The 13,204-nt window shown below is 43.2% G+C and overlaps 1 protein-coding gene across 2 annotated transcripts in view; it reads left to right on the top strand.

Moving 5' to 3' along the window:
* Positions 1–13,204, top strand: part of WASHC5 (WASH complex subunit 5) — a 42,048-nt gene that overhangs the window by 17,446 nt on the left and 11,398 nt on the right. For both annotated transcript variants that reach the window (XM_083360041.1, XM_083360040.1), the window contains 10 exons: positions 605–717; positions 821–987; positions 2,547–2,622; positions 3,127–3,237; positions 4,149–4,289; positions 5,795–5,875; positions 6,954–7,055; positions 9,357–9,536; positions 11,654–11,778; positions 12,359–12,521. In XM_083360041.1, the coding sequence (XP_083216167.1) occupies positions 605–717; positions 821–987; positions 2,547–2,622; positions 3,127–3,237; positions 4,149–4,289; positions 5,795–5,875; positions 6,954–7,055; positions 9,357–9,536; positions 11,654–11,778; positions 12,359–12,521 (1,259 nt within the window). The remainder of the gene's footprint in view (positions 1–604; positions 718–820; positions 988–2,546; positions 2,623–3,126; positions 3,238–4,148; positions 4,290–5,794; positions 5,876–6,953; positions 7,056–9,356; positions 9,537–11,653; positions 11,779–12,358; positions 12,522–13,204) is intronic.

Here is a 13,204-nt window from a genome sequence, read left to right as displayed (position 1 = left end):
GTTGGCTCTTTTTAAGAGGGGAAAAATGGAGGGCTGAATTTCTGCAGCGAATCAATAAAGGGAAATGATGGGCTGTGTTCATTATTGATTTGGTAGATGTGAAACATGCTATTAGGACCTATGTTCTCTAACAACTTCTGTTGAAATATCGCAAGTTGAATCCTTTCATTGCAAGTGCATATTCAATTAAATTAAGAATTTCCAACAGTAAGATGGAAACATGACATGACAGTTTCAGCATCCTGGGGTCCTTTGTGACTTTTGCAGCTGGCGCCTCACAAGCAAAGTGAATGGGGGAAATCCAAAGTCACATGCAGAAATAACATCTTCTTTCTCAAAGCTAAAAGTGGCCAGTATCCTGGCTCTGTTTGTTCCCTCCCACACAAGTTAGGCTTCTAAGTCTTGCATTGTAGTGGCACATAAAGATTAGCATTTTTGCCAGTGAAAGAAAACAATCATCTAATTCTTAAGTATTTTTCCTATTTTAGTCAATATTTGGAAACACAACATTTGTAGACAGAGAGTTTAAGTGCTTTCAGGGGCGTTGACAGTCAGATCTGCCACAACAAGTTGATCTCTTTTATTCCTTTTCCTGCTTGGACAGAAAATCTGCAAGCCTGGTTTAGAGAAATCTCCAAACAAATCATGTCCCTGAACTACAACGACTCCACTGCAGCAGGCAGGAAAACAGTGCAGCTAATTCAAGCTTTGGAAGAGGTAAGGAGTCCTTGTCTAAACATTTTCTCATTTTCTTGGTGGAATAATATGATTGAAAATCTCCCCAGTGAATGAGCTGCATTCATTCAGCTGTTTAACGCAGGTCCAGGAATTTCACCAACTGGAGTCCAATCTGCAAGTTTGCCAGTTTCTCGCAGATTCTCGTAAGTTTCTGCATCAAATGATCCGAACCATCAACATTAAAGAAGAGGTTTTAATCACCATGCAGATAGTAGGGGACCTTTCCTACGCTTGGCAGCTCATTGACAGGTATGACTCCAAAGACATTCTGAATTCTTCTTACCAGGACTGATTAGCTGAGTAGGCTGGCTTCCCCGAATGAAGTAGCATGTTCAGTGTCCTATTGTAGAAGCAATCATATCTAAATAATGAACCTTGAGAGTTGGAACCTCTTTTGATTCTTTTAATTTGTCAATTAAGGGGTGGAAAACGCTGCTACGTAGATTAAGAGTACAGATGGTCCTCCACTCATGATCACAATGGAACCTGCCCATCACAGTTGTAAGTCTAGACCAGGGGTAGGCAACATTGGCTCTCTTATGACTCGTGGACTTCAACTCCCAGAATTCTGGGAGTTGAAGTCCACGAGTCATAAAAGAGCCAAAGTTGCCTACCCCTGGTCTAGACACTCCTAGTAAAGCAGTTGCCACAATTGCAAAGCGAACCAGTGTTTATGAGATGGTTTTGCTGAAAACAGGAAATACATTCAGCAAAACCCTTGCAAAATGCAATCAAATGACCGTGAGACACCGCAAGCAGCTATAAATGCAGCTTGGATGCCAAACGCCTGAGGTTTAGTCATGTGACTGCAGGGGTGGAGGTGACCATTGAAATGTTAAATCTGGGTCCTAAGTAGCCCCCCCCCAAGTGGGTTGTAAGCAACTGGTCGTAAATTGAGGACTTACCTGCAGTGCATTCTACATGAACAGCATGTGTTCTACTGTAGAGCTACAATTCCTCTACAGGAATTGTAGCATTCCTATCTTAGCTCTTCGTTTTCTGATCACTTTAGGGAGCGGATTCTAAACCTGCTTGCCGCATAAGGTGTTTGTTTTCTATGGAGAAGTTCAGATCTATTTGAGTGTAAATGTAGCTGCCTTGTTTGGTTGACAGTCTTCACACGAACAAGGCTTTAAAAGAAGGACAGAGAACTTTCCAGGAGACCAGGCGCCCCACCACTTTTAAGGGGAGTGAAGACCACAATAAGAAGTATAATAATATATATGCAGAATCATATCATGTACCGGTCTAGTTTACAATTTTTCATATTTGTTTCTGCATTTATATGAATGGTCCTATTTTGTTGTTGGTAAAGGTGAAGGTAAAGGTTCCCCCGCACATGCGTGCTAGTCGTTTCCAACTCTAGGGGCCAGTGCTCCATCTCCGTTTCAAAGCCGAAGAGCCAGCGCTTGTACGAGGACATCTCCGTGGTCATGTGGCCGGCATGACTAAACGCCAAAGGCGCACGGAACGCTGTTACCTTCCCACCGTAGTGGTCCCTATTTTTCTACTTGCATTTTTTTACGTGCTTTCAAACTGCTAGGTTGGCAGAAGCTGGGACGAGTAACAGGCGCTCACTCTGCTACGCGGCACTCGGGATTCGACCCGCCAAACTTCCGATCTTCTGATCGACAAGCTCAGCGTCCTAACCCACTGAGCCACTGCGTCCCTTTAGTTGTTGTTAGTTACATTTAAATCTTAAAACATGTTTACATTTAAATCTTGAACAAGTCTGTTTTAGCCCAAATATTGATTTCAGATTTTATTTCTATCATGGCTTTATTTATCTTCCACCACCCTTTTTCCAGTTTCACCTCTATCATGCAGGAAAGTATAAGAGTCAGCCCATCTATGGTAACCAAACTCCGGGCCACCTTTTTAAAGGTGAGTTGGTTAGTTCATTAGCAACAATCCAGCTTTTGGGAAGTCGGACTGGGAATCCTTTATGGGTGTTTTTTTTTGGGGGGGGGCACCTATTTGTTGCCTCTCTTGAAATCCTTTGTCCCAAGTTGACAAACTGGATTTCCAAGACCATAAAACTGATCCATTTTATTCTGGATTCTTTCCAGAATGGTATTAGGCCTTTCAAAAATAATTAAGGATTTACTTTACTCAGAATACATTTCACTTACATAGTAATTCTAATGACTTTCAATCTCGGGCTCAGAAATCTGAGGCTCAGTTTACACACCAAAGACAAAGTTTGCTTAGTCACAGCTTGTTAAATAATTGGCTGAGTCCGTACAGTAGACTTAAGCCACAAACCATGATTTACAAGCCACAGTAGCCAGATTCACTCCTTGCATTAAGCCACTGTCAATAGAAACCATATTATAATCTAAAGTATATCTGGGAACTTTATTGATGTGTCTATTCACTTGCTTCCAGCTGGCTTCAGCTCTTGACATGCCACTTCTTCGCATCAATCAAGCAAACAGTCCTGATCTTCTCAGTGTATCACAGTATTATTCTGGAGAACTGGTATCCTATGTAAGAAAGGTGAGCAAGATCATTTTTGGAGATAATTTTTTCCCTTGTTACAAACTGGGAAAGCCGTTTTTCAAGAGTTCCCCTCTGGAAGAGCTTTACAATAGACCGGTGTTTCTCAACCAACTGAAGATGTGTTAACTTCAGCTCCCATAATGCCTGGAGATTAAAAGCCCACACATCTTAAGAATTGCTGATTTTGAGAAACGCTGCAGTGGACTATCACAATTCAAGCTGAACTTCTTGGTCACTGTAGCCAACAACTTTCTAGATCTTTGAACCAAAGATAGTCTCCTTTGCCCAACCCAAGATTTGGATCTTCCTACCTAAATCCAGTAATAAAGAACTGAACAACCACCTAAGAGTTTGTTAGATTAGATTAATAGTAAGTGTATAATCATGCAGCCTTAAACATGAGGACATTTATAATGAGAACATTCTCTGTTTAAATCAATGAAAGTTCATCTCTAGATAAAAAAATGAATTTAGCAGAGAAAGGAAATATAAGAAAGAAAGGGTAGGTGGTAAGCACATTCACCACATTGTAAATAACAGAGTTGAGCCAAACAACATATTATTCCCGTTGGGATAGATCACACCTATCTATGTGGCTAGAAAGTCAGTTTGGTATACAAATAGTTCTTGCTTAATGACCGTTTGTTCAGCAACCGTTTGAAATTATAACAGCACTGAACAAAAGGATTTATAACCTGCCCTCCCCTAAATAATAGTTGAAAAGGGCTTTACTTGGGGATAACAAAAAATAACTTTTGCTAATTCAGGTCTCCCTTCGTTGGAGTTCAAGGGGTATTGTTCTACCATGCTAAAAACTAGAGGGGTATTGTAACCCTTAAAGGTACTATTACTTTTCACTCACTAATCAATATTTTTGCATTTTGTATTTTTCCATTTTGGGAGAAAAGGTTTTACAGATCATTCCAGAAAGCATGTTCACTTCTCTCCTGAAGATTATAAAACTGCAGACTCACGATATCATTGAGGTGCCAACCCGCTTGGACAAGGACAAGCTGCGAGATTACGCTCAACTTGGACCCCGCTATGAGGTGCATCAAAGTTCACAGTGTTAAAGAGAGATTAGGTGCACTTCTGGAATTGGGTATGAAGTCATATTCCTGGGTGATAGAGACACTATAGATTATGATGTCAATGCTGCTAACATTGGATGTTCTTGCTTTGACCAAAGATGAAGCAGCAGCTATTTCATATTTCTACTTGTGTATCACTTTTAGAGTTAAAGTTAGATGAAGAAGGGAGGGGGAAGGAAGAATGCATGGGAATTAGACATAATAACAGTAGCAAGGTTGAGTGTAATAAGAGGCAATAAGAAAGAACTGTGGGGTTAAGCTAAGGAGGAAGAACTTACCCTTCAAACTAATTGGAGAATGTGATTTATGACAGCAACGAAAGGAGGGAATTGGGTTTCAATATTATTGTGCTTAGGGGAGGGGAATCCAGATTCCAGCTTCTCCCAAGCATTGCCGATGTTATATTGCTCTAATAAAACAGGGCTTTTCAACCTTTTCACCCATTGTACCACTTTTAAGATATGGCAACATCCGAGTCCACCAGTCGCCTAGCAAGGTGTCAAAAACTTAATGACCCCAAAAAAAGGAAGTACAGGTAGTCCTCGACTTACAACAGTTCGCTTAGTGACTGTTCGAAGTTACAATGGCACTGAAAAAAGTGCCCCCCCAAGCCACAGACAAGCAAGACACCTGCCTGCCTGCCCGCCTGGCAGCGCTCTTCCTCCTGTCCGAGGTTTTCATTGTTGTGAGCATTTCTGTTGAGGATTGGCAATGGGGGTGGGGTGGGGGGGTGTTTGGTTTTTATTCTCCCCCCCTCTGCTGGGTGGTTGCATCAGATTTTGGTCACATCACATGACCCTGGGACATTGTGACCGTTATAAATATTAATCAGTTGCCAATTATCTGAATGTAAATCACAAGAGCCTGGAGATGCTGCAACATTCCAGCTGATCGGCACTTCTTCTGGGATCAGCAGACCCGCCGGGATCAGCGCTGAGCTCCAGCTGGATCCTAGTGCTGATCCTGACGCTTCTGTTGAACCCTGACAGCCCTGCAGCTCCAGCTGTCTCTCGCTCAGGCTTGTGCGGTGCTGCCACTGGTTCAGCTCATTCCCCTCCCCCGCTACGACTTTTCTAGGATGGTCACGTACCACCTGCCAGGTGCCAATGTACCACAGGTGGTACCCGTACCACTGGTTGAAAAGCCCTGTAAAAAAAGACTTTGAAGGTAAACAATGCCTCAGAGTTCTTTGAAGAGCTCATCCGTCAGAAACTTGACATATGATAGTAAATCATATGTAACAAGGAATGAATATTTATCACAAAAAGTGGACGTAGCTTATTTCTGTTCCTCTTGTCATAAGGAAGTGACAGTTGGGCATGTCATTTAAAACATGAAATTAAGGAGAAAGAAGTCCCATATGGTCAAAGAAGAAAAGAGCTTCCTATCAATGATGTTCTTTTCACCTCCCCAATGCTCTGGAGCTGCCTTCTAATTACCAACCTCTCTTTTCCTTCTCAAAGGTTGCTAAGCTTACACACGCCATCTCCATTTTCACGGAAGGCATCCTGATGATGAAAACAACATTGGTTGGCATCATCAAGGTAACATTTTCCATTGCAGTGGACAGAAAAATCTAGAAACCTGCTGATTCCCAAAGATAGATTTCATGAATCTTGGAATAAGTGAGGTCCAAAAAGTATGTGAGAACGGTACAGTAATTTCACCCAAAGGAACAAAAATTGCATTTTGAAGGCCATTTTCCAACATTTCTTCAAGGGCTGTTTATGTGCACGTATGTTTCTGCGTGAGCCTAAATCAGGGGTGTCAAACTCAATTTCATTGAAGGCTGCATCAGCATTGCGATTGCCCTCAGGGGGCCGGGTGGGTATGGCCTGGGTGGGCATGGCCTACTGGGTGGGTGTGGCTAGAGTGCGTATGGCCTACTGGGTGGGCGTGGCCAGCTCTACATCATTCGCTTCAAGGGTGCCTATGGGAGCCCAGGCAGGAGTGGGACAGATCTGAGGGTCTCTGGCAGAAGGAGGGTCTCTGGGCCAGGGCCAAGGCAGTGGGGGCCGTTCCCTCACTATTTCCAGGATGGCTTCGTGGGCCACATGAAACCACTTCGTGGGCCGGATCCAGCCCCCGGGCCTTGTGTTTGACATGTCTGGCCTAAATGAACTCCAGAAGATGGTAGAGGACAGGAAGGCCTGGAGGAACGTTGTCCATGGGGTCACGATGGGTCGGACACGACTTTGCAACTAACAACAACAACAACAACAACATGTTTCTTCAAATCAGTGTTGATTCCTGGTGACTGCCTGGACTAGTCCCTGCGGTTATAGCTTCTACATAATCATCTTCAAGGGTGTCTCCTTAGTCCTCCGCGATCACCACAGTAGGATGAAAAACAAGCCCAAAGGACATCTAGTGCCAGAATACTGAGCGTGTAGATGTTCTGCACCTACACACTCAGTATTCTGGCACTAGATGTCCTTTGGGCTTGTTCTGTTCTGCAAAAGTTAGAAAACCTGGAGACTGTCTGATCTTCCTCGAGATAAAAAAATGTTCAGTTCAGCCATAGCCTAATAGAGAGTAGGAAACACGTATCCAACAAACAGAAAGGCCCATGAAGAGAAAGTATGGGCACATGATCATTTCTCTCTCCTGCGGGTTTTCTAGGTTGACCCAAAGCAGTTGCTTGAAGATGGAATTAGGAAGGAGCTGGTCAAACGTGTGGCTTTTGCCCTACACCGAGGGCTCACCTTCAACCCCAGAGCTAAGGTACCAGGTGGTCTCCCCCCCCTTTTTTTTCTTTCTTTCTGATTGCCTACATTCATTTAGCCTAGCTCTTTGTCATCGTACCTGTTAGGCATATGGTGTTAGCCTACAATGTTGGGTTGAAAATATATTAACCATGATGTTATGTCTTTAAGATGTTAATTGGCCAATGGGTGTGTAAGTGTTCTCATGGCCATAAGAGGGAGCTAGTAACATAGCTTCTTTCTCTGAATTCACTGCTCTCTACTATTACTGTTTTTGCTCTGTTACTGTGAAACCTGAACTGTGGTAGGAAGACTTTGTATTTTGGATTACTCCTTGGACTGTTACTATTGTGTATGACCTGGACTGTTTATTTTTGACCGTGCATTTTTGTTTTTACACCACCTCAAAAGTAAACTACTTTTTGCTTTTACAACTCAGTGTACTCTTTTGTTTACTGTGTGACTCTTACTGCTCTCAGTACCCTTCTTTGTCTGTGCAACTCTTTGGTAGCACAAGGAGATCTCTGCACAACAAATTCCTTAACACTGGTTATGGGCCCAGGACTATACTGAGAGTTAGTACACACAGTATTCCTAGCTGAGTTTGTGTTAGCTAATTGGTGTAAAATGGCACAAGAACTGTTGTCAGGCATCTCCTGGATAACCCGGTTGGATGGTAAGAGTCACACAAGAGTACTCTGAAAAAATCAGCTCCTTTTCATGAAGCTCTTGAAAAGTTGTCTTCATGTAGTTTAAATGGGTCAGCATATCTCCATTCTTCTGCAGACGAGCCCTAAACAGCTTACGTGTAAGGCGTATATGTGCACCCACACTGTCTCGAACATAAAGCCTTCGCAAAACGTCCCAACACCTAGCAGCAGACTCCTCACCACGAATATGGACAAACTGCTGGTCATTCAGTGTTAGTCCAATAATGCAAAGAGCTTTCTCATTGTTTCGTTTAAAGTCGTCTATCTTCTTTGCATCCTCTTCGTTATTTGGATCCCAAGCAGTAGTATCTGGTGGGTTATTAACTACAGTCCATAGTCCTTCCTTGCACAAAAGCAAGCAGCATTTTGTGGACCAGGAAACATAGTTTGTACCATCCAACCGGGTTATCCAGGAGATGCCTGACAACAGTTCTTGTGCCATTTTACACCAATTAGCTAACACAAACTCAGCTAGGAATACTGTGTGTACTAACTCTCAGTACAGTCTATGCAACTCTTTGGTAGCACAAGGAGATCTCTGCACAACAAATTCCTTAACAGTACCAACTGTTACAGTAAAATTCTCATCCTCGTTCCCCTTTTAGAAATTAAATGCTTCAAGTCATCTCCCTACAGCTTCATGAAAAGAGAGGTTTCACACATTACACAGTCTCAAATTCTATTTCAGATGTATGGGCAACTCTTGAAAAATCTGGAGGAACTGGGGTGTTCCAGTTTGCAAATATATATTAAAAAAAACTTGGAGGCAGAGAAGCTTTTGCTTCTCTCCATCTTGCAATGGTGAAATTGTTTCTCCTAGGTAGGGAGGGAGAAGGTTTCCAGGAAAGAGGAAATTCTGGAATCCACAAGCAGTCCTCAATTTACAACCGCAATTGAGACCAAATTTCTGTTGCTAGGCATGGCGGTTGTTAAGCAAGTAATGCCCGATTTACAACCTGGTTTGTCACGGTTGTTAATCAAATCACTGCAGTTGTTGAGCGAATCATGCATTTGTTAAACGAATTTGGCTTTCCACATTGACTTTGCTTGTCAGAAGCCGGCTGGGAAGATTGCAAATGGTGATCACGTGATCCTGGGACACTGCAACCGTGGTAAATACGTGCAGGCTGCCCAAGTACTCAAATTTTGATAACATGACTGTGGCAATGCTACAACAGTTGTAAGTGTGGCAACTGTTTGTAAGTAACTTTCTTCAGTGCCATTGTAACTTCGAAGAGCCGCTAAATGAATGGTTGTAAGTTGAGGACTATCTTTATTGGGATGTGCACAAAGGGGTTAAAGCAGGCATCTTCAAACTTAGCCCTTTTATGACTTGTGGACTTCAACTCCCAGAATTCCTCAGCCAGCGTACCTGGCTGAGGAATTCTGGGAGTTGAAGTCCACAAGTCATAAAAGGGCCAAGTCTGAAGGCCCCTGGGTTAAAGTGATCAAAATGGCAGCTGTGACTTTGCAGTCCAAACCCTTTCTTAGCATCTGCCATCATGAGTTTCCTAAACCTGCCCTTCTGTAGACATCCCTGAATGGAGGAATAATAAATTTAAGAAGGCAAAGATGGTGAATGTCCTTTTGATTTTTCCCTATTTCCACAGTCCAGCGAGCTGATGCCCAGACTGAAAGATATGGCAGCCACAATGGATGGGTTCCACCGTTCCTTTGAGTACATCCAGGACTACGTCAACATCTGTGGATTAAAAATCTGGCAGGAAGAAGTATCCCGTATTATTAATTACAACGTGGAGCAGGAATGCAACAACTTCTTAAGGACAAAGGTATTAAACATCCTTATTAAAAAGCTGTAGAATGTATGGATGTCAAGAGAAAAGAATGTTTGTAGCTCAGGGTTCAACTACAGGGTGCTTGGTGCTCTCTGAGCTTGGTTGTTTTCTTGCAGACGCTTCATTGCTAGAAGGAAAAGTAGCTTGCCGAGAACAAACCACAAGCCCTCCTAGTACTGATGTTACCTAATTGGTAATGGGGAATGAAGCGTCTGCAAAAAAACTATCAAGCTCAGGGAGCACCAAGGAGCCCACCATGGGGTTACTGGCTTTCTATCTTATTCTTAATGCTGCTTGTTCAGAGCCCTCGTGTCTTCCTCTGAATTCCCCCTCCATTTCAACTCCAAAAATGACTTGAGGAAATACTCTGCTAGCTGTAAAACATCTCCCCAAACCTCTTCACAGAAAGCTGGACAGAAGGAGAGAGTAAAACCATTCTGCCACAAGACGTTATCGGGACTGAATTCACACATTTCACTAAGACATTGTTTCCTTATTTAGTCCGCCTTAAATGTGTTGTGTGAACCCAGCCGAGTGTGGTTTAGTCAGTAGATCGTGATTGAGTAAGCTAAAGTTTAGCATGGTGGGTTAATCCAGCCCCGGTATTTATTGCACTAGAATTGTTTCACTCACTTCTTCAAAGGTTACGTTTTAAAGTTACACGGTCCAAATGCAAACGCAATGGTTGTAAGGCAGCCACTGCAATCGTTAAGTGAACGCTATTGTTGTTAAGCAGATCTGTTGTTCGGAATGGGACAACTCACCGCAGCCAACTCATTGCGGCCAACTCACCACGGCCACCATTTTTTGCTATGGGCTATTTTTGCCTAAATTTGTAAACAAATGCTGGTTTCTGGAAAATGTGTCAAAAATGGCACACATGGCTATGGGCGGGGAGGGGGGGAGAACAAAACTTTGAAACCAGGTTGTAAGTGCCTGGTGTGGAGGGGTGCCTGTCAAAACTTCAAACAGTCACTGAGTGACCAGTCATAAGTCGAGGACTACTGGTAGATGATGTGGACAGACCAAGAGCAGCCATCAAGAGCCTTGAAACCAACACCACTCATAGACAACACTAAATAGATAACCTTTATTGTCTTTTTTTTTACTGTGGGCACAATGGCACACATTAAAAATGAAATTTAGTTGCTTGCTCTCAAAGTGTACACATACATAACACACATTTAAACAGGCATATACATAGAATGAAGGCTATTGCTAAGCACATTGTGCTTTAGATTGTAAGCCGCCCTGAGTCTTCGGAGAAGGGCGGGATATAAATGGGATTAAAATTAAATTAAATACTATATGCAACATATGTATAGACCTACACCCTTACATATAAGTATCATATAAATATTAGTCACTGTCCACCTTGAATATATAGTGGAAGGAGGAAGCTTTAGAATTCACAAGGTTAATACTGTATGGAACAAAACTGACTGAATCTGGATGTTCTGCTTCGGATACCACGAAGCCCCCTCCTCCCAAAAGGTAACAAGGAAAACAGGTCGTGAAGAGGATGAGTCGTGTCCCAGACAATCTTACGGATCCTGCTCAAGCAACGCTCATATGCCATGTCCTGGATGGGAGGGAGGGAACTGCCAATAATCTTTTCTGACATCCTCACCACTCTCTGCACCGCCTTCCTGTCTGGAGCAGGGATGCTTCCAAACCAGACTGTGATGCTGTATGACAGGAAGCTCTCGATCGTCCCCCTGTAGAAAGTGGTCAGGACAGGGGAAGGAAGATGAGCTTTTCTCACGCGACGCAGAAAGTGCAGACGCTGCTGTGCCCACTTCACCAGTGTCTCACTGTTGAGCGGCCAAGCCAGCCTACTTGTTAGCTGCACACCCAGGAATTTGATGCTGGTAACCATCTCCACAGGTGAATCATTGATGCACAGAGAAGTGTGGCCGTGCCCGCCTTTTCTGAAATTGACAACGATCTCTTTGGTTTTTTCCGGTATTTAAAACTAGGCTGTTTTCCTTACACCACTAGGCTACTGTAGTCTTGAAAAACAGCCTGGTTGTTTTTTTTTTGGGGGGGGGGAATGCAATTACGTATAATCAGAGATAGCTCAGAATGATTTCACTGTGCGTGTCTTTCAGATTCAAGACTGGCAAAGCATCTACCAATCCACCCATATTCCAATACCCAAATTTGCACCTACAGATGAATCTGTTACTTTTATTGGTCGCCTCTGCAGAGAAATTCTGAGAATCACTGACCCAAAGTAAGCAGACTACATAATTTGCATATTCCCGCAGAAAATGGGCTGTTTCTTGACATCTTCACATAACGATCAGCAGACTAAACCAGACAAGTTTCATAAAACTCGTACCCCTTCATCTCTTACAGAGTCTGTATCTTAAGAGGAAAAAGTCTTTCTTTCCTCCTCCTCCTCCTTCCTCTCTTTCTCCCCCCCTCCTTTTTTCCTTTGCCTTCTCATCCTTCCCTCTCCTTTTTCTCCTCCTCCCCCTCTCTTTTTTCTCCTTTTCCTTTCCCTCCCCCTTCCTCCTCCTCCTTCCTCCTTTCTTCCCCTCCCCCTCCCCCTTCTGCCTGAACTAGTCAAAAACTCGTAACTATATCTCATTCCAAACAGCAGAGGTTTTAGCCCAGAACTGATTCGGTATGGAAAAATTGCATAATTTAATGAATCTACATTTTATTATCGCAGATCTTCCTGTTTCTTGTTTGGCCAACTTTACTCAATATCTGATTGCTTAAAGATTGTTCGCCCTTGCCAGCTTGCTCACAGATAAGATCCTTCCTTCAGTGATGGCTACTTACCTTTTTTACCTGTTTCCCAAAAGGTCTGCCTGCTATATTGATCAGCTTAACACCTGGTATGATATGAAAACTCACCAGGAAGTCTCCAACAGTCGCTTGTTTGCCGAGATCCAGAACACTCTGGGTACCTTTGGTCTCAACGGATTAGACCGTCTTCTCTGCTTCATGATTGTCAAAGAGTTGCAGGTAACCAGGCCCCAGCCCAGCTCCAGTTCAGCCAGACTATCACAAAACAAGTCCGCCTGGACTAAGAAATGTGTGCCATTTTCTCTCCGTTAGCCTCCTATAATCAGTTGTGAAAATGCAAGTGGTCCTCAGTTAACCATTCATTCAGTGTCCATTCAAACGTACGATGGCATTGACCGGTGCTCGTACTTAAGGCCATGGCAGCACCCCCTGCAGTCACATGATCACAATCTGAGCACTTGTTGGTCCTTATTTCTGACAATCATAGTCTAGTCACATGATAGTGTTTGCAACTTCCCTGCCAGCTTCCCACAAGCAAAGTCACCGGGGAAGCTGGCATGAAGTCCCATGAACTTGCTTAATGTCCATCAGTGATAACCAGCAACTGCCATTTCTAAGCAGCACGGTCACTTGACATTGTGCTTTATGATTATACCACTTAGAGACGGAAATTCTGGTCCCAATTACCTTTGTTGAGCGAGGACTACCTGAAACCTTAAGGATGGAGATGGGCTGCAGCCTAGACAACGGTCACACGACAGGTAGATAGAAGGAGGAAAAGTACATGGGGGATGTCTCAGAAAGGATTCTCCCTAGTTTTTTGGAAAATAAAAATAAAAGAGGGAAGAAAGGTTTTCAGACCTGCAAGATTCTATTACTGTAACCTTATGATGAAGATAATT

Source organism: Vipera ursinii (assembly GCF_947247035.1).
Source record: "Vipera ursinii genome assembly, chromosome: 3".
Lineage (NCBI taxonomy): Eukaryota > Metazoa > Chordata > Lepidosauria > Squamata > Viperidae > Vipera > Vipera ursinii.
Note: the sequence above shows the minus strand (reverse complement) of the source record. Positions and strands in the feature narration are given on the sequence as shown.